The sequence below is a fragment of the Symphodus melops genome (assembly GCF_947650265.1).
Source record: "Symphodus melops genome assembly, chromosome: 15".
NCBI lineage: Eukaryota > Metazoa > Chordata > Actinopteri > Labriformes > Labridae > Symphodus > Symphodus melops.
This window is the reverse complement of record NC_136705.1, coordinates 361,525-383,762: the sequence shown is the minus strand read 5'-3', so window position 1 is coordinate 383,762 and position 22,238 is coordinate 361,525. Positions and strand designations below refer to the sequence as shown.

Below are 22,238 nucleotides of genomic sequence, written 5' to 3'. Positions count from 1 at the left end.
AAACTCTTTCTGACATGTTTTTGATGGCATCTTATTCATGATGCTGCTTTTAGATGAGCGTGTATCTGAGTGATGGTGCTGAGCTGCATGTGTGAATGCAAACGGGAAAGTTTAATGATGACAAGCTGTGATTGGACGATGATGCAGGTATGTCCTGCATCGACACGGGGATGGTGGGCTGTGTTTCCTTCTTTAGTATGTTCTTCTCATCTTTTGTTGACACTGTGAAAACCTTAACCTCCAGCAAGCCTTGATAACAGAGGGTCACAGCTGTTTCCATAGCGCCAGACTCTAAGAGCTTCACATGTTTCTTACAGAGCTGCTAGCTAACGACAGTAACATGAAGGAGAGACGCTTCATACTGTCATCATGTGCTGTAAAATCTTTTCTTGGTTCTGGTGAAGTTGGTGTCTTAAAATAACCTAAAAACACTAAACAACTAAATCTGGCTGATCTCCTAATGACGATCATTTAAAGTATAATATGAAAAAGATGGGCGAGCGAAACGCTCACAGGCTAACAAGTCTGTCTGCTCAGTGGACTCGTCAGCGCTGAGCTCTGATTGGCCGCAGGATGAACAGGTTAGGGTTAGGGACAGTTGTAAAGAGATGGACACGCACACACAGACTCAATCATCAACATTTCATATCCTTCCTCCCGGATGTTGGATGAGATGGAAATGGACGGATGGATGATTATTGATTACATCGTGTCTCGTGTTGTCTTAACTCTCTCATACGTCTCTGTGGAGCGTCTGCCAGATGAGTGGTAGAAGATTGCCTTCAAAGTCTCACATACTGTTGAGCTGAATCTAAAGCGTGGTCACATGGTCACGTGGTCACATGGTCACATGGTCACATGGTCACACGGAGCCAGCAGCTCCATGTTCGACTAACTCAGATGATCTGCACAGCCGGAGTTTAAAAGCTTGTAACAAACTCTGAGCCGGTTTCCCTTCTGAGCCGGCTGCTTCTACTATAAATAATCCTTTCATTCATTGGCTGAGCCCCCCCCCCCCATCCCCCCTCCCTTTGTTTCCCTTTAATTGACTTTTTAGCAAGGCTGTGTTCAAGTTGACCATCTACACAGCTTCATTCCCAACACACACACACACACACACACACACACACACACACACACACACACACACACACACACACACACACACACACACACACACACACACACACACACACACACACACACACACACACACACACACACACACACACACACACACACACACACACACACACACACACACACACACACACACACACACACACACACACACACACACACACACACACACACAGAGAAAAGTAATTAAAATTGTGTGTGTGTGTGTGTGTGTGTGTGTGTGTGTGTGTGTGTGTGTGTGTGTGTGTGTGTGTGTGTGTGTACACATCCTGAATCAATGAGCTTTGTGCAGAGGAGCGTAAATGAACAACATGTTTATATGCATAATAAAGTCGAGCCTTTGGTTCCTCAGAAACCACGAGGTCAAACCACACCACGTGTTTGGTTTGAAAACAGTCTCCTGCTGGATTTAGATTATTTCACACTGTTGTCGTAAAGTCCTGGTGAGAAGCTGCATGAGAACAGTCGATGTGTGAGACACTTCTGTTTACCTGTAAGAGCCCAGATTAGAATAGTTAACTGTATCATAGATCCTGTTATCTGTTTGTGTCTCGGCCTCCTCTCATATATCATCATATATCATCCATACATCATATCTATCATCATCATATATCATATCTATCATCATCATATATCATCATATATCATCATATATATCATCATACATCATATCTATCATCATCATATATCATCATATATATCATCATATATCATATATATCATATCTATGATCATATATCATATCTATCATCATATATCATATCTATCATCATATATCATCATATATCATCATACATCATATCTATCATCATATATCATCATATATCATCATATATATCATCATATATCATATATATCATATCTATCATCATATATCATATCTATCATCATATATCATATCTATCATCATATATATCATACCGGCCTCCTCTCATGTTATATATCATCATATATCATCATATATATCATACCGGCCTCCTCTCATATATCATCATATATCATCATATATATCATACCGGCCTCCTCTCATATCAGAATGCATCTGCCTTTGTCTTGTAATATTTGGTCCTTTGATAAATTTGACCACATGCATTTCTGTGATTCTCTGGTCTCACACAACGCAAACAAACTCCAGCTCATCCAAAAAGCTGCAGCAGGAGAGAACACTTCACCGGCCTCGAGCACTGCCCAGGTGCCCTTGAGCAAGACTGCCACTGCACTCTGACATCTCTCCATTAATGCATGTCCTCGGGTGGTGTTTGTGTGATTCAGGCCGGTGTGTGTGAGAAGCATGTCTCTCAGTAAGTGTGTGTGTGTGTACATGACTGTATAATAGATATTCTGTCTGAATCATTGAAGGAGTGCAGATGTTTGTGATTACAGTAATAGTTACATTTCTCAAGTACTGATCTGTATTCATCTTGACATCCCGGCTGCTTCACAACTTTCAAACAGTAAACGTTGGAAGTTTTCAGCTGCATCAACAGATAAAAGTCTTGAAGCCGTTTGAACTCCAGCGGACGTCCATAAAGCTCACACAGGCTCTGCTGCTCCCGGGCTTTTTATGATACCAGAGGGCCGTGAGGCAAAAGGTCTAACATGGCTGAGTCTCTGAAGATGGATCACTCGCTCACTGCTGTTAAGGTGACTGCTTATTTTTCAGTTTCCTCGTCCAGCAGGCACAGGGGATTACCCAGCAGTCTCCACATCTGACACCAGAATTTAATTTTGGTAAATACCATAAATGTGATTCTACCCACAGAGGGGTAATAGGGGTCTCTCCTCTGTTGGTGCGGCGCTTTGTGCTGTTCTCTGATAAGACCCAGGTGAGCCAGCTTTCATTAAGTGGAAAATTCTAATTATTTTCAGGTCTTTGATTCTTAACTTGCATGTCATTAAAAGAGGCGCACAATAATCTCCTTTCCCTGCTTTTTAAAAACGATTACTTTAGTAAAGTTTGTATGACGTTTAACATGAATTCACCTTTTTCTTACCGTCATGGACGTGGTATCAGCGACGTCCCCCGTTGGTTTTTGGAGAGCCCTGATAGAAACAGTCCTACTTGTTTAAAGCACGAAGCTCGACAGTCAGCCAAACTGTGAGTCAGGTAATCAGCTGATCTTCGATTTATTCACCAGACTGAACAAGGAGTGAAAAACAGACAAAAGATTCAATGAGCAATGCTGATGTAGCCGACTGCAAATATACAACAAAATATTAGCTAATGCTACATGCTAGTCCACCCTTGAAGCACCAAATAAAACACAATGAGGCCAATGATAAGATAATGCTATGGAACAGGCCATGTGACATCAGAAGCTCAGATGACACCCAAAACCAAGGCTAATGCTAATGCTACATATAGTCACTTAAGTACATATTGATACTGTAACTACATGCTAACAAAATGACTAAAGGCTAACAACATTATAAATGCACGTGGTAAAGAAACTTACAGATGAACTGCTGCCACTGTGAGCACAGGTGTGCAAACCTCCAAGACTACAGGAAGAACCTTCAACTTCCTGTTTCCTTAATATCTGGGCACTTCCTGTAGCAGTCCCTGACAGGCCAACAGGTGGAGCCATTGCAGTGTTCAAACACAGGACAGAACAACTATGAAGCTCTCAAACAAGTCTCAGACTAACTTTGATGAACAGACTCAGGTGTGTCCTTAGCCTCCGAGCTAACAGCTGTCAAACGTGTGCATAACTCTTTAACCTAATGACTGTGGAAGAGTTACATTTGATTTTGCAGCTTCACACTGGCTCCGTCTTCCACACCATGCAGAGGCTGCTCGGTCTTTATGTCGGACAGACGATGCTGTTACACTCGTTAACCTCTCGATGTCAGCTCACTGCTGTAAAGAAGTTATGCATGACTTACATGTTATTAGGCTTTGCACAGTGTGAGACGTATCAAGTCATTTTACAACCACAAGGATTAAAAAGTAATGAGACGACAGTTTGAATTCTAAACTTCATCTTTAAGAGAAGCACCAACAGAAACAGCCTCACTCGTTTAGAGTCACAGATTGAGCTAACGAGCATGTGTTTGGATGGACACACGAGGAGAACATGCAGAACCTGCTCGCCGTGAGGTAGCAGCGCTCACAACTGCAGCACCGTAGAGCCCGGGACTGTTTTCATTTGAAGATAATCCAGCTGAGTTTGTGTAACTGTTAGAGGGAGGTCAAAGAGTTTCTATTTGTAGAGGAATGATGCAGAATGACCCAGACTGTGTTCAGTGTGTAATAAGCAGCCAGTAGGTACATGCATGCTACTGTGCAGCTGCTGTAGTTTATTGTTTAACTCTACTAATATAACATTTCTCTTTGCATGATTAATGACTTCATATGAATGAAGCAGGAACAGTTGCACGTTTGGATTCAGCAGAGTGAAACATGCAGACCACCTGTGCTATAAACACTGCTCAGATGCTGATGTGCCAAATCTGAAAGAATCACATTTTAATAAGTCTCTAACAGATGCTAGTGCTAAAATAAAACATATGTGGGGAATGGTTTGGAAGCAGTGATGCTGAGAGCTTGTTTATCTCTCACTTTTCTTCTTCATTTGGCTTATTGACTTGTTTCAGCAGGCGAGTGGATTATCAGCCCCCCAGGGGGGAGGTGGCTCACTTTGCAGAGGACTTGATGTTATCGTTCTCTCTGAAGTCTGTGCTATCTCTTTGAACACACTTTATCTTCACATCTCTGTTCTCCTCTGCAAACAGATCAACACACGCGGGCTGCTTTCAGATGTATTAGAAATAGGAAGGTGCCTGAGTCACTTGTGAGGCGTGCTTAATTTGTATAACATAAATTAATGTTCTAAAAATAAGCAACTCTGGAGTAGAGAGTCTGAAACAATGAAGTCCCCCGAGTGATGAGGGACTACACACAAAGAGCAGAGTTAACACAGCACTCCGGTAAACTTCCTCAAGTTTTTACGATGAGCTGTGTGAACTCAAACAGACGAGTTGCATGTTTCACCTGAGCTAAGATGAAAACCCAGCACGAAGAGACAGGTAGGAGTGAAGACGATTCTGTCTTTGGACTGGCACCATGTCCTGTGTGATCTGCTTAAAGATGAAGACACTTCAACATGAACATTCGTCTCAGCTTCTTAATGATTTGCTGATTTATCTCCATATAAAGACACAGACTGACATCGCAGCCTCTGACTCTGTCGACTCACTGCCCTGTCCGACAGGGTTACCTTCCAGCTGTGCTGTGTGTGTCTTTACTGTGCAGCAAATGAAAGATTAAAAACATCGAGAGAAGACAGATGATTGAGAAAAGAGCAATCAGACTCGAGCTGCAGGAGGACAGGCAGAGAGAGAGAGAGCGTCCTCCTTTAGCCTGCTCCCTCTCGCCCCTCTCTGCCGGCGCAGTAAATAGCACGTGTGTGACACTTTGCTCCTGTGGGCCTGGCCTGCTCTAATCCAGCTCTCAGCCGTCACTGTGCACTGAGGCTAGTGTTGTTGTTTGGCTGCGGAGGAATCATAGCAGGGAGCGAGGGCTGGAGTGTAGACCCAAAGGAGAGTAGATTTCAGAGTGAAATGCCTTCTGGCACTCTTCTAGCAGCCCTTGATTTGGATAGACAAGAGCTGCTGGGAAGGACTGAGGGATAAAAGAGGCTGCAGACACACAGTCTATATGCTGTATCAGCACGCTGACATATGGAGACACAGTGCCGGGTGTGAAGTGTGCTAAAAAGGAGAATGCATGTCTTGTGAGCTTTCAGCTGGGAAGCAGCACAGATGTAATGTTAGTGTGTATATCTTTCTACCCTCCTTCTCTGTGACATGTGAGACGAGATGTTTCTAAAGGTGTCTACCTCTCATGAAGCAGATGTGTAGGATGTAAAACTGGAGCCTTGACAAGAGAACAGAGGAGGCGGCAGCAGCCGTTTGTCTGTCCGCTGCACCGAAACTCCTCGCTTCTTTTATTTATGATTTTACTCGTTTTCTTTTTTTCAGGACCTTTGTCATGTGTGCAACAAATCCATGATAAGAGCTGTTTGAATTCTCTAAGTGAAGGAAAGGTGGGTCAATGCTTCCTTTATATGTTCCTTGAGGAAACACTGGAGCATCCTTTATCAAAGGAGAGGAGATACTGCCGACCCACAATGCCTTGCTGCTGCAACGCTTAAAGCGACTCGCTCCGAGCGTTCATGAAAACAGACGATGTGTCGGAGGAGAAATGTGGAGACGATCTCCACAGTTAGTTTTTACAATGAGCGGTGCATGTGCAGCCCTGATGTGAGCTCGGGGGGGCCGGGGGGCCTCAGAGGATTCATCAGCAGACATGTCTCCTTCTCCTCCCTTTGACCTGAATGCAGCTAGCAGCTAAAACTTCCATGAGAGCCAAACACATGCCCTGTGCACCCGAGGCAATGAAAAATAAATCAGCAAACAAATGAATAAGTAATCACAAAGGAAGTCAAAAACAAGGAGCCTTTAAGTGACGTGTTCAGAACAGGTTTATCTGAGCTGAGCTTTTTGTGTCTGCAACTATCCGACGAGTATTTCGGGAAACGTTGGTTTCCGAGTCCCTGATCTCATTACATTTATGTTCATTGTTCTTTTTCTGATCAAGCAAGATGTAAAAAGGCTTCAGTGGGCTGATTTTGTGTACAGCATTGTTGGATATAGTATGCATCAGTCTCCACAGGCTTTTTGCATTTGAGCCAAAAACAGAGAACTAAAAACCCCGTGCTGCTGCTGCTGCTGCTGCTCGCTGATGTCTTGGCAGCACGAATTGAATAAAAGTGTGTTTTCTTATCCTGCATGCTGCCACCTTGATGTTTTAGAAATAGCTTCATGTGAGGAGAGCTTGGAGGCATCGTCCAGATGGTCACACCTGTGTGCACAGCTGTGCGGAGCAGCTCTGTATTTAATAGAGATATAAACGCAGAGATACTCACTCAGATGGCAATAAGGTTATCTTTGAAATCCTATAAAAGCACTGCATCATCATTAAAACAGCAAAGCATTCAGGGTGTAATGGATGCTTGTAGAGATGCTGCAGGTGCTGCAGTGTTCATGAACTCAACAGTAAAATGAAGAAAGACTCAGTGAGCTGATGTGGACCTGCTGAGCCATGTCAGTCATCCACTAATGAGCTTTAGCTTGTAACGTTGACATGGAGGTCGTTGATACTCATGAAGGACACCTCCCTAATAGACTGGTATTGCACAGATACAGTGATTGTTAGTTTGCAAACAGCTTAGCAAGCAGCAAGCGTTCCTGGAGCTTTGATTCGATGCTAAGTGCTTCATCAATCACGATGGCAGACAGATCATTAGAGGCTTCTAGGATGACAAGAGCAGCTAAAGCATCCAGAGCAGATTGCTTCAGAACACCCCTCAAACCTTTAATTACGCCCGAGGTTGGCAGTTATCAAAGACATGCCGTGATCAGTGACTTGCTCAATAATAGCCATTAGTTAAAGCAACTTGTTAGCGTCAGGGCTTTGAATGACTTTACTTTGCATTCAAGTAGAACAGAAGCAGCAAACACACCTGAAAGGATGGACTGAACTTCCAGCTGCAGAGTTTGATGGCAGAGCTCTAATTTAGCTATTTTCAGACACTGTAACCAGACTGAGGCAGGATTAAATGTCCCTGCACAGAACTTTAGTGCAAAGTGCTTCAAAATGAGTGAAGATGAAACTGTCCGCAGTTTATTTTAGCTTACAATGAAAACCCTTTCTTTCTAAGTGTGTCCTGGTGAAATGAAAAGAAAATAGAGGCTTCTTAAATGAAGCTGATAAACAGCTGGGGGGGGGGGGGGATTATCATATAAAGCCCATGCAGTCATATCTCCACATAATGTCATTTCTGCACAACTCGTGCAGTTTTTATATTTTAGGGGATTTGCTGATATAAATGTCCTGCTGCTGACTGCAGTTGAAAACCAGACAGCAACAAAATGCACTTTGCAGCTCTCAGTGCTCCTGCAAAACACAAAGCACACTCAGTCACTTCACCTGAAGTAAACGAGGGCTCTGAAGAGAATCTGTTCAGCATGTGCTCTCACATTGTAAAGCTGCCCTTTTGTCCTTCCTGCACACCTGCTAAATGGAAACACTGCTAATGTAACACTGGATGAAGGAGTGTGTGTGTGTGTGTGTGTGTGTGTGTGTGTGTGTGTGTGTGTGTGTGTGTGTGTGTGTGTGTGTGTGTTGCTCGGTGGAGCAAGGCCGCTCGGGCCGCCCTCTTCTTGATTCACAGCAGAGCAGACAGGCCTCGACCCGGGTCAGGAGGTAAACGTCACAGGCCCTTCACCTTGCTTCACCGTGTGCACCCAAAGAGAGAGAGCACGTCTGGACCCATTCCCTCTGGTGGGTTTCTCTGGAGCCAAAGTGCCCCCTGCTGAGCAGCAACAGGAAGGTCGGCGACAGACGGAGGATTTAGTGCTGCCTTTTCATCAAACACAACTCGTGTACACATGTAAAATCATTTTCCAGTCTAATTATACTTTAAAGCTCCAGATCTTCATGAACTATTGATATAAATATTCTGCATAATTCTGTGTAGCCTACAGCTATGCTCCCCCTCCCTGGTTCTGTTCTGGATATAGATCCAATGTAGCATCAATGACTACTTGCCTCAGGAGAGTTATAGTGCTTATTCCAGCAGACAGAGCGAGCAGCTCACATGAATATCCCCTCCCAGTGGAGCTGTAGCTTTGGCTGCTGTTTAAAGCCTAATCAATGAAAGAAACATGACCCGTGTCTGTCTGATGTGTGGAGACGACACGATGTTTCTGGGGGAAAAAGTGCATGCCAACAGTGATTCAGGAGAGAGATAATGTGGAGAGAAACGTTTACAGTAGCGTTTGTGATGTTGTGCAGCAGATGATTTAATGACTATATTTAACACCTGGACAAATAGCTGCAGAGAAAAGCATCAGCATGCAGCAGCAGCTCCCTGGAGTTGAGCCTGCTGACTGTGGAGATGTGACTGGTTTAGCTGCAGGCACAGGCTACATTCAATGTCCAAAGCCATTAGTGATTCCTGTACTACTAAAGCGCTGCTGCAGGGTTCCCATTTCCTTGCATTAATGTCTACCTTCCACCTTAGCAAATCAAAGGCTTATTCAAATGCCTCTGCCTACCTACACACACTCTAAATAACTCAGGTTAGTGGGCTCAGGGAGCGTTTGATGGCCTGAATGTACGCAGAGAGACGGAAACATGCAGCTCGTCGGCTACATTTGAAAGCAGAACCATTTATTATCAAGTACGAGAATATCAAACAAGAGAGAAGAAAAACAGTTCCTCCGTTTCACAGATGTGTTTCTGCTGCGGTTCGATCACTTCAACCAGCAGAGATAGAGTGACTTGTTAAGCTCGGAGACTCCTCCAGTTAATCTTACGCCCCTAGTTACAGTTGATCATTTGATTATAGAACGGCTCTGCTGAAACCAGAGCTCACAACAGTAGTTAATAAGAGGCTATACAAAGAGGGTTTGTAAGAGTTTGTTTTGTAAAGTGCTTCATCCCCCTTTTTGTCCTGGTCACAGACAAGGCAGCGGCTCCATTCAGTCTGCTCTGTGATTGGGGGATTTATTGCCAGTGGAAGGTGCGCCTCACCAGCCTGAAGAAGGTCCGGTTGTGCTCCTGCAGGTAGGAGCGGAGCTGCTGGAGGACGGTGCTGTTCACAGCAGGGTGCGGGCGCCCTTTGGACTCGTGCAGACAGCGCTCTCTCCCGTCACTGCGGATACAGTAAAACCCCTTGGTCTGGTTGAAGTAGAAGTTGGAGGATACTATCCTAGGAGGCAGGTTGAGGAAGCGCTCCACCTTCTGAAGCTCCGGCAACGGGTCCCGAATCAGAGCGTCCCCGTCTACTATGTGTATCTGTTCCAGGGGGAAGTGACGCAGCCAGTTCTGCATGTGGACATCGTACAGGCTCCTCTGGATGGCCTTGTACCTGATATTTAAGGCTCCATTGCGCACCAGCAGGTTCTCAATGGCTTGCACAGGCTTGTGGTTCTCGAGGCGGTTGAAGTACACCTGGGTGTAGTCAGATATGACGCGCTCTGCCGGGTCTCGCAGGATCAGCAGCAGCTTTATGGACGAGTTCATGGCGCAGATGCGTTCTGGTGCGAGGGCTGACGTGAAGTAACCGGGAGTTTTTTCCACCGTGATCTGGTGAGGGTACGAGTAGGGCATCAGCTCACGGTACCACTCAAAGCCTTTGGCATAGTTCTCATCCCAGTCGAAGAAGTGCACCTCGGTGGCAGCAGCAGCGACCTCAGGGTGGATGTCCAGCATCTCCAACAGCGCTCGAGTTCCCCCCTTGCGTACCCCGATGATGATACTGTGCGGGGCTCTTTTACTCGTCCCAGGGGGGGGAGATGAGGGCAAAACTCCAGAGAAATTAGCTGGCAGTCCAGAATCCAGGTCAAGTGACATATCAAATCCTGCCTGGACGAGCTCAGGCGGGGCAGCGTACGTCTGGAGAACCAGAAGAAAGGCAGACGCCAGCAGACGGGCCATGGTGAGGAGTGAAGAGCCGTGATTGGTCAGGAGACAAAAGAGGGAAAGGTACGCAGTCTTTTAGCTGTGGATGAGATCTGCCTTTGAGAGCTCAGGGGTAACAAGGGCGCAGGGAAGTGCAGTCTTTGTCGGCCATTGGGTTTCACCTGGAGGAGGAGGAGAAATCATCGGCTGTCCACGGCACATCTGAAAGAACAAAGAGGAAGAAAAGAAAGGCGTTTAGATTTCAGGAATATAAAGCAGAATGAATGAGGACATTATCCTGAAACGGCACTTTCCTCCTTCCCCTGAAAAAGTAATCCAGCCATGAATACAATCTGTGTCTGTGTGAGTGTATCATCTCAATTCATCCTTCTTCCTGTCTCTTTTCATCATCTGCTCACTCCAGACACTCACTTTCAATTCAGTCGACTCAAAGGCATTTAGGAAGGCAGCCTGTTAGAAAATGTGAGATATGTAAATGTATGTGAAGGCCAGCAGACAGGGCAGAGGTACACACACACACACACACACACACACATCAAGGCAGTCTGAGACGTATACAGAGACATTTATTACAGGAAGAGTTCCCACATCGAGGTGACTTTGATTTCCGATATGAGCCGCCCGATCAATACGAGTGCGATGGAAAGCAGCAAACACGAGGAGACGGATTAGACGGGACTTACAGGACGGCTTCAGAAACCTCGAACAGCTCGGGAAAGATCCACATTTTCTGCCTCATCTTTTGTAACTTCTTGAACGTTTGTTTGCTTAAAAGCTCGTTTGTTGCCTTCACTTGAGGAAGCTGCTGGTCTGCTCGCATGTTGCAGGAGAGTTTTGTAAAATGTCAAGGAATGAATTTTAAAAAGTCTTCACGGGGAAAATGAGGCGAGCGAGCTGCTAGTCAAAACAACAGGGCCGGGCTATGCAAACATTAGCTTCAACAGCAAAGGTCACACTCACACACACACACACACACACACACACACACCAGGAGAGAGACTTTGTTCAGCACATGTTATTTATCACTTTAACTTTGGGTTATAAATAAACACAGATGTGTTTTCAAAGTGTCTCTTCTTCTGTCGTATTTAATTAACATTTGGGGATTTTTGCGTGCAGAGGAACTCTCTAGAATCCCTGAGTCACTTTATGTAGGTGGCAGCCACTGTTATTATCTTTGGGGGTTTAAAAAGGATGTGGGGGGGGGGGGGGTTGTAAATGATTCATATTTCTTTTTATTGCAGCAAGGAGGCTTTATTTTTCCAAGAAGTCTTTCAGTCAGAATATCCTGAGAACACATAAATATCATCTTAACTTTTTTAGACCAAGTCCCAAAACAGACACAGTCAGTATCTGCTCCTCCTCCTACATGTCCTTAATAATATCATTAATATCAGTACCAGCCTGTTTTTAATTGCACAGGTTTAATCTGTAACTTCTTTATTCTTCTTTGTAACTAATGTCTTGTGTCCTACTACTGGATGCCTTCAGGTGAAATCAGTGTCCTCGCTCCTCTTCATCATGTGTGTGAAGTGTGTTGTTGTAAATCCACTCTGATCCTGTATTTGATCATGTCTATAAACCCCTCTATTTCAGCCCTGCTCAGAACAGGCTGTTTCTGTGTCTGTAGCTTTAAATATGTAAATGAGCTGTGTCTGACCACGCCCCCTCTCTGGAAGGGCTCGGGTGTACTCGCTGCTTTCTGGCTCCATGTCCTATTGTTTACGGTGAGAAGGCAGACTCAGAGGGCAGAACAAACACCTAGCTGTGGGAGTGTCACCCACCTGGGGGAGGGGCTACTGCCCTTTGTGATGTCATGAAGGGAACATCTCCAAACGGAGCAGACAGAAGACGGAGAGGATGGACCTTTCATCATTGGGGGGTTTGGAGACAGACATGTTAGAGGAAGATGGAGGAGAGGAGTTTATATCATATTTCAAAGTTCAGTTGTCCTTGTTCCAAGAACTAAAAACAAGGTCGAGTTTGGATCAGATGTGATGACTGAGCTTTTGTTTAATGAAATGAACGTCTGTTTTGTTGTGTTGATAAAGAAGGTTTAGAAGTCAGGTCAGTAACTACTGATTAATTCAAGGTCAACTGTAAAAAGGATAGATAAGGTTCTGATATCTGTTCATCTGCACACAGCTGCACTCTCTTGTTGTTTGCACATGAACTTGATCAGCTTTGAGGGGACATTTCTTCAAGATAATAATGAGTCCAGACATGACGAAGCTTCCTCGCTTCATGGAGCAAGCGAGGGCGGCTTCAACAAACACAACAAACAGTGTCATCATGGTAACAGCTGCAGACCTCCGGGGGAAGGATCGTGGACCAACAGGTCTGAAGATGATCATCAGTTTGTAAAAGACCAGCTTTGAGTTTGAAGTCTCTGCAAGCGGAAATATCTCCAGCACATGTTCTGCTTTAATTAAAACACGTTAAGGTCTACCACAACACATTGTGTGCAGCGCTGTCACCGCTGGCCTTTCTCTCACCTTTCAGAGTCTCTCAGGCGTATAAAGGCTGTGACACGCGCCCCCTGCTTCACTGTCCAACCTGTGGAGCGGGTGAGAGGCTGAGGCAGGGAGCTGAACACAGGAGAGCTGACCTGCCCTACAGGGCTCAGGGTTCTGCAGGAAGGCACTTATGTGCTGTGACAGGCGAGCCTGCCTGTCAGCGTCTCCCTGGCAGAGAGCTGCCAAGTCCAATGCTAACAGCCAGACAGCCAGACAGCCAGACAAGCTTTCTGCCCCCCCCCCCCCCCACATCACCACCTGGAAGGAGCCACTGCTTCATTCCACTGGGCCCGGTGGCTTTATTCAGCACTTCATGCATATCTTTCCTGCTCTTTGCTCTGCAGGCAGCCAAGCGCTCCTCCAGTATTTGAAACTTTCACTGAGACTATTTAGCCGGCGTAACGTGGAGCAGGTGGAAGCAGCACAGCAACCCATGACCTCACTGCAATAAGTAAAGTGTGCCCGTGCTTCCTCAGAGCTCTCTCTTTTTGCTTACAGAGTTTGCATGTTTGGCTTCAGTGCGTTTCACCTCAGGGAGTGTGGAGGTGAAGCGTCTCATGGTCTGCAGGTGTGAGCGTGAAGGTGGGGGGAGACAACACTCGCACTGACAGTCTGTTGAATAAAGCAGCTGTGACAATCACAGAACAACTTTTACTTCATTTTGAGAGTTTAGGACAGCAGCAGACATCAGTTCATATGAACTAAAGCACAGAGACTAAAACATGGAGCTGCACAGTGTCTGCTCGTCTCCTCATGTCAGCTGCTGGTGACTGCTTTAAATAATGGATGGATGGATATTTTAAGAAAACCTGGACCTTACTAAAAAGTCTTCAAGGTTTAAAGCCTGGTTTCCTAAAGGGGCCGTCTTTATTTGACTTCAACACTGACTCCAGTCCTCCGACTCTTCAGCTGAAGTGACAGACGTAACTCTTCTCTGTCACATGACTCAGATTGAGCCGTTCAAAAAGTCCAACGTTAAACTAATCAGACAAAATATTCTTTTTACACCCAGCAGAAAACATTTCTGCTTTGGACAGTTTTTATAAAGACCTGCAGGACAATGTGGTGCCAGCCTCAAGTGGACATTCGAGGAACTGCAGTTTTTCACATCTGGCTTTATTTTTGAACACTGGAGGTTTCTGATTGGCTGTGGACTGATGCAGCTACAGGCAGGAGTCTTTAAATCCCTTTTTAGCCTTCAGTAGTTACACCTCTGACCTCATGCTATCATGCTATCATGCTAATCAGTGCATACCTTCAGTCTGGCCTGTGAAGATCTAAACACTCACATGAGCTACCTGATATATTCTGCAGCTCTCGTGGACGTCATCGGGGTTAAGGAGGGATTCATCAGTAGCAGCCAGCACAGACATCAGTTTCACAGATTATCATGAGTGGACATTTTAATGCCTAATCTCTGGGATTTTCCTCAGTGATAAAAATGTGTCTGTCATCAGACACGGGGCTGCTCTGACCTCACGCTGACCCTGATCATGACTCAGTGGAGATGAAACTGAGAGCTTCCTGAACATGATCCATGCGTTCACACTTCTCCTGCAGCGGGTGCAGTGTGCCGTTTGAGCAGCTCCACACTCTTCATTATATCCCAGCAGGCAGTGACAAGGGCTCCACAGGTGCTACAGGAAACCAGGTTCCCACTAATTAACCCAAGCAGCCACCTCCATGCATTCAGAGAAGCATGCTCATTCATATTCAGCAGGCCTCCTGTTATTAATGAGTATCAAACCGGATGGATTTGTTTTTTTAATGGACGCTCATTAGAGACATAAGTACAAAATAATTATCACTGTGATCAGGCTTGATTACAGCGGTGCCATTAAGGTAAGTGATTTCAAGAGAGGACGTCAAAAGTGGGATTGTAAGAGATGTTTTGTGATCACACATTTTAAAGCAGAGGAAATGTTTTCATCTATTCACAGAGTGTGCAGAGGTTTAGCATTCCTCATCTTCTTTACAGTCTGACTTTAGATCCACAGAAACTTAAGAAAGCTGCAGTCCGTTAAAAGCAATAATAAGCATATCTAAACTTTCCCTCTGTGCACTGTTCCTCCGCCTCTCGTGGCTCGCAGCGTTGTTCGGTGATCTTTTGTTAAGATGCTGCAACCCTTCGCCCTCCTCCCAAACAAACCAAAACCCTCTCTCACCTCCTCTCCTCCTTCTCTCCAACCAGCCCTCAAAAACCTGCAACCAGTATCTTTCCCTCCCACACACATCCGGCTGTAACTCTCAGATTGTACTCCTACGTACGCCACTGCTTTTACATTATTAATGCCTTTTGGTTCACACTTGCTCAATTTATTAATTTCTGTTTCAACAACTGGAGGTTTCAGTTCCACTCGCAGGACTTGATCTCGCCTTACCTTCTTTAAGAGCGCAGCATGAAGAAATGATCATGGTTAATATCCGGGGGGGTTTCTCCAGAAGAGACACGGTGTCAATCAATATCAGGAAGAAAACACGCTGCACACCTTGAGCCCTGCAGTCCTCCAGGCTGAGAGAGAGAGAGAGAGAGCAGTGATCTCCCGTCCATACAAAAGTATAACCCAAGGTGCCCTTGAGCCTGCTGCCCCGTTAGCACGGCGTTTAACCCCCGACTGAGAAGAGAGAACGACTCTCTGCTGAAAAAGGCTCAAAGAGCTCCTGCAACCGCCTGCAATCCCCCAAAGACCAGAGCAACGGTGAGGAGAGAGACATCTCAGGCTTTCAGTTTGAGAAGGTTTGTTTAACACTCAGATGGATATTACACTCTTTAATATCTGACGTTGACTAAACCTGTGTTATATACATCAGTGTGTGACCTGCTGCTGCTCTGTTCTCTGTGACTAAAGTAATAAAGTAAATGTGAGTGCATGAGCGTGACGTGCTGGACGAGTCAGTCACTAATGTTCCTTTATTTACCGCTCTGTCTTTAGTGTTGATGCTGGTTCATTAATATAAGACCTGCTGTGTGAGAGGATCACACTGACCTGTTGACTTTAAACTAACAGATGAAACTGTGATATTTATATTTATATATCTTATATACTGCTAAACTTACATCTCTTACAGTGTAAATAGTGATATTTTAGTTTATACCCCTCCATGATCACGTCTCATATAATGCACTATTTATATTTGACACCCTGCTACAGACCTGATCTCTCTACTGTGCAAGAAGAAATCTGATGTCTGTTTATCCATTTAAATGTATTATGCTGTAAACTGTGATGAGTCCTACCACACATATCCCTCCTTCCCTTAACCAGGGTCACTCTCTTTTCTTCCTGACCCGGACGCTTCTGTTGTTGTTGTTTTTAGCTTTAAGGTGAAGCCAAGTCATCTCGTTGTACAAGTTGTATAATGACAATAAAGCTTTCTATTGTATTCTCTGACTGAAGGCTCGGAGCCATAATCACCACCATGTTCAGTTAAAGGTTTTAATCGCTCAGGATTTATATTTATATTTCTTCCTCTTCTGGAACAAACAGAATGAAAACGAATGGGAGAAGGCCTCACTCGTCCTTGTGAGGAGAAACTGCGAGTAAGACGATGAGCTAATCCTCACCACATGTCAGTCATTAGGGACAGGAAGTGATCTGCTTCACACACACACACACACACACACACACACACAGTGAACTCCTATACGTCCCCTTACAGCCCTCACTCTATAGAAATCCTTCAGCTCTTTTTTATTAAACTGCAGAACGCTTCAGTGTGCAACTAAATTCTCCAATTAGCAATTTGTCAGCCCACAGCCATCTGTGCACAAGAAGAACTGGAGCCACACTGCTCCAACAAATGCATGTTGATGCTACATTAACAAAATCTGCATGACGGATATGTATCAACAAACGACCACACACATGAGTTTACATGATATCAGGGGGGCTCACCCTCTGGAGCCTGCAGCTCTCCTCTCATATCCAAAAGGTTTGGAAGTTTCAGGAATGCTTCTGTGACTCACATCAGATCCTCTCTGCTGTTCCCTTTCAATAAGACGCTCCACAGACAGGAATGTCTTTGCTGTCTTTGCATTGACCCTCCGTCCTGCTCCACTCGAAATGGTCACAGTCACGTCCCCTCACTACGTGTTGTCGGGAATTATTCCTCGGATATACAAGAGCTGCGGTTCCCAACATGAGGCGTTAAAGTTTGCATTATAAACTACGACCGCATGATGTTACACCTCGGCGTGATGCTGAGGATCCGCCTGCTGCTTGTTGTAGAACATACAGTGCTGCACTGCGCCACACACTGTCATATTCCCCTGGCTTTACTCGTGCAGTCTAAACACAGTGACACTGCTCCAGCACTCTCTGGTGACCAGCTGAACACTCTGAATGAGTCTTCTTCTGCTTCAGCTCTGACATGTGTCAATGCTCTCAGATTTATTTCAAGCATCAGTTGCCTGTGTCTGGATCCCCAGGAGGCGTTTTCTCTGATACCAAGCGGCTCTCATCACCTTTGGATGAGTGGAGGCAACCAATCCCAGGGCAGCTGACTCACACGGGGAAGTGCTCAGTGGCCGTTCAGTAACAACAACAGACTATGAGAAGGAATTCAATCAGAGAGAGGCCTGATGATCCTCATTCAGCCTGCCACTTCTGATAAAGCACCTCTGCTTCCCATCGCGTCCTGATCTCCCCACGTGTGCAGCCTCCTCATCGCAGGCGCTCAGATAAAACTGATTCACTGCTGCTGCACTTCTTATCCAGCCTTTCCCATCAAACCTCCTCTTGTTATCACAATGAGTCTGATCTTCCCCGTGTTTAGTAATCGCTCTACAGTTCAGCGCGGAGGGAACGCTCTGAAATGCCGACTTAATCAAAAACAAATGCACCAACTTTATTCTCTCTTCCTGGATGTAAGCCTTTGGATGCTGTTCTCCAGTCTCACAGGCTTCCTGCAAACTGCAAAACACACATACATAATGGATGAATTACTTCATCAAATAAAAAGGAGGGCATCTTGTAATGAACTGTGAGGATACTCTTAATGTTTGATGAGGCTGATGTGATGAATAGTTTAATGAGAAAAACTTTGGTGGAAGGCCTGCTGGGTGCTGACAAAGATATCACAGCTCTGATGAGGAAAGTGCAGAAAAACGCTCCATGTTTAGAGTGTTATACTCGTGTACATTAGTTTATTAAACCGCATCAATCAGCAGCTCATAGACGGCCTGGTGTAACACTGTTAGTGCACCGCTCTGCACGGGGAAACTTTACTGCAGGGCCCGGCACGTGACGCAGAATAAGGAAGGTGTGCGTACACTCGGGGCCGGCGGTTTTCTTCAAGGAGGTCAACTCAGATGTTTCATGTTTATTTCCCAAAACTACAGCTGGTGTGTGCACTTCTACGGCACTTGGCATCCTATTGGATGGCAGGTCTGCCTGTGTTTTTTGCTGCCATAGTAAATATGTGCTCAGTAAATGTAGAAGTGGAGGTTCAGTGTTCGGGCCGTCTGTCAGGTGCTGCTGTCTGCCAAACCTGAAGTGATTCAACAGCAGGCTGCAGTTAGCAGGCTGATAATAATTCATTCAACTTAAAGCTGTTTCCCACAGGGCAGAGCTGTGTTTGCTCACATCAGAGCGGGGGAGTATCTCACTGTTCGATGGAGTACCACCCACACACAAACAAACACATTCAGAGACACAGAGAGCAGATGAGGAGAAGCTGTCCACCTCATCACCAGCACCTCTCGGCCCCTCCAGCACCGCCTCAGCCCAGGTGCTGCTCTTAGTACACATCCATTAGTCTCAGACTGAGAGTCTACTGATCCACAACATGTGGACTAAATCCATCCAGTCTTTAGTTTGTGGTCTGCAGGAGTCTGACAACACAGAGAGAAATGCTCCATTTACAATCTGCTCTCCTTGTGATGTCACAGTGGGATTCTGGTTAAATAAGCCCCTCCCCTCCCCTGGTGTCTCCACACATAGGCTCCTCCCCCAGCCAAGAGATAAACTTTTGATCAGGTCCACCATTTTTATTCTCTCTATTGAAGGAGTGATGTCTACGGAGAAAACTCAGGGGGCGGGGCTTATTGTATTTAAAGAGACACACACACACCAAACAGAGCGTTCAGAGAGAGCTGGTTTCTACAGAGTCTCAAACCTCCTCTGCTGCTTCATGTTATATTAGGACCAAAGCACAGAAACACTGATGTGTCATTTAGAGCACAGGGGGCTGATTAACAAGGTTTATGTCCTTAAAAGCTTTATAGTATGCATTTTAAAACTTCAGCTCATGTCTCAGTGTTTCATCATCTCACTGATGCCAAAGAGCAGCAACTGAACTTTACAACAGGCTGCATGCAGCAACTTTCCTGCTCACAAAATGGGTGATATATTTGTACTAGTTTGCCAAAAACATGAACTACTACCACACTGCTGTCGTCTCTTTTAAAAGCTGTGTTTGCTGAAGTGCTTTCAGTGTTATCCAGAGAGGGATCTGTTCTGTTGTCAGACTCTGAACAATGACTCAGACAGTAAACAGAGCAATGTGAGGGATCACAATTTCATTATGAAAAATCTAAACATTTAGAAGGTTCGGCTTTGAGTTGTCTGGTTTTCAAGGAGTAATTGTAAAGCAGATGTCTCAAAGCCAGTAAAGCTAAACTCCCTGTGGGTTTGTTGTTCGCTGCTCTGTGTTCACATGGACAACACTTCCTGGGGGGGCGGGGGGCGTATCGCAGCCATGTGAAGGAAACGGAGCGGACTCTCTGGCTGCGATGACCTCACCACACCTCCCCCCCATACATGTGGACATGCTCAGTAGTCCAGAACAAACATAAACAACAATGGCGGTGGATTCTCTTGTGCTCTGAGCTTCAGCAGCTCGTTGTATAAACTGAACCTTGATATGAGACATCGTGTGTGTCGCCGCCCAAAGAGCATCGAACACCTGCAGCAAACAGTTCGACCTTTACCCGAGCACAGGGCGACCATACGCAGGGCGACCATACGCAGGGCGACCATACGCAGGGCGACCATACGCAGCGTTTAGCTAAGACCTGGGAGAACTCGCCGCACAGGGCGACCATACGCAGCGTTTAGCTAAGACCTGGGAGAACTCGCCGCTAAACAGGATGTTGTGGAGGAAGTGGTTGTACTGGTGAGTGTCACGCTGTAAAGTTCCACTGCCCACTACTGGCCGGGCGGGAGAACTACATGGTTTTCACTCAGAGACCTGCCGTGTAGACGGTCTGTAGTTTGAATCCGGAGTGGGGTCGTGAAAGGTCCGACCAATCACAAATGGCCCCGAGAGAGTAAAGAAGCATAAACAAGAAGAGTAAAGGTCGAAGATTTTTGTAAAAGTTCTTCAAAAAAACAAGCTGTAGTTGGAGGAAGCAGCTGACCTCCAGTGTGCATGACGTGTCACATGTGCAGCCAGATTGAGCTTCATTTGTTTGTGCAGGATGTGTGAATGACAAATCAGCAGAGCGTAACTGTGATATGCAGATCAGACCGACACCCACAGAAACACATTTCTGGAAATGTCATTTAGCCGCAGCGGACGACCTTGAACTGGAACTTTGACAGTATCGAGCTTCTTCATCTGCATAAGTAATTCAAGTTGTCGCTTCACATGCTGCTCATTGATTGGAACATGATCACAGGCGTCGGACCGCGTGGGTCGAGGTGGCGGACTCATTTATCAGGCTGAAGTCTGAAAGTTGCTAAGTCATTATTTTAATGAGTGGGGTTTATATCCGACACTTCCAGACTTCGATGAAGGATGGTTTTACAGTTTGTCTGAAATCATGTCTATAAAGAGATTTCTGCAAGAGTGCAGGATCAAAATGTTTGGTGTCAGAAGTCTTCGGGTTTCTATTTGAAGTTTGAGCTGTATTGACAGATGGTGAATGAGCCGGATAAGGTTTTATGCAGGTTAGCAGACTGTGTGCAGAGCGAATGAGCAGATAATGTTCAGCATTTAATCGCTCTCTGTAAAGACGTGTGTCTGAATCTAGTCCTGAACAGGATTCATGTCTTCTTGTCTTAGTTCTTCCATCAGGAGCTCCACACACACACACACATGCACACACAAACAAACCGCCGCTCCGGTAGCGCCGCTGTTTCTACCTCTGACAGCGGTGCTGAAGTGGGATGACTTGGTCCCCCATCACTCCTCGGTCTGACTCCTGCGGCTTGTCTCTGGTCAGACTGCAGACTATGACCAGTGAACGGTAAAGTCTTGGCGAGGGATATGTGATGGCAGTTATCCAGACATCCACGCGCTCTCTGCAAATCTTTGTTTCAAATCTTACTGAAAGAAAACTCCATAAACATTCATCCATCCATTTTCTGCCGCTTATCTGGCGCCGGGTCGCGTGTCAGCGGTCTCAGCCCCAGACACCTCCTCCAGCTCTTCTGGTGAGACCCTGAGGTGTTCTCAAACCAGCAGAGAGACCAGCGTGTCCTGGGTCTACCCCGAGGCCTCCTCCTGGACCGTGACGTCGCCTGGTATAAAATATTCATTTTTTAATCATTAACTGTAGAGACTTTTGCTTTAAATTTGAGATTAGACAAGAAATAAATGATGAAATGGTAAATTGTGGCTGATTCATTTTTTAATCATTAATTGTTGTATCATTTAATGATGAAATGGTAAATTGTAGCAGTTTTCCTGGAACGACAACATGAGATTGTTCAACTTCAGAACTACGCTTCAGAAAGCAGCAGTGATGTAAGTGACACTACGTCCATGTTTTATACACGCTGTGATGCTGCAGACACAGCCGACACCCTCTGTGTTGTCTTCAGTGCATGTTCTGTAAAACAGTCGTATCTATGTTTGGCTGACATATTATTACGCCCCATGATACATGTTATGAATGTGACCCGTCGCTGGACATAAGCTGCATCCATAGCTAAGTGAGAGACTGTGCATACCTCTCCTCTCATGACATCAGAGATCACTGTCATGTCACACTTCCTGGTGAAAGTCAAACATGAAGTGTTTCTCTATAGCGAGCCGCTGCGTCTGTGGCAACGAGAGCTTCACAGGTCTGACTGGGCAGATACAGGGGAGGAAGTAAACCACCACAGCCCTGTCAGTGCATTGTTTACAGCATCTGCCTTCAC

At 45.5% G+C, this 22,238-nt stretch overlaps 2 protein-coding genes across 4 annotated transcripts in view; both read right to left on the bottom strand.

Annotated features, from left to right (window-relative positions):
• Positions 1-9,715: 9,715 nt before the first annotated feature.
• hs3st1l1 (heparan sulfate (glucosamine) 3-O-sulfotransferase 1-like1) lies at positions 9,716-10,648 on the bottom strand (the record flags this gene model as incomplete). The annotated part of the gene is made up of 1 exon (XM_079362309.1): positions 9,716-10,648. The coding sequence occupies one exon, from the start codon at positions 10,646-10,648 to the stop codon at positions 9,716-9,718; it is 933 nt and encodes a 310-aa protein (XP_079218435.1).
• dntt (deoxynucleotidyltransferase, terminal) overlaps positions 10,613-22,238 on the bottom strand; it is a 121,175-nt gene continuing 109,549 nt past the window's right edge. For all 3 annotated transcript variants that reach the window (XM_079363349.1, XM_079363346.1, XM_079363347.1), the window contains exon 11: positions 10,613-10,834. In XM_079363349.1, coding sequence (XP_079219475.1) covers positions 10,709-10,834 — 126 coding nt within the window. In that variant the 3' untranslated portion in view covers positions 10,613-10,708. The remainder of the gene's footprint in view (positions 10,835-22,238) is intronic.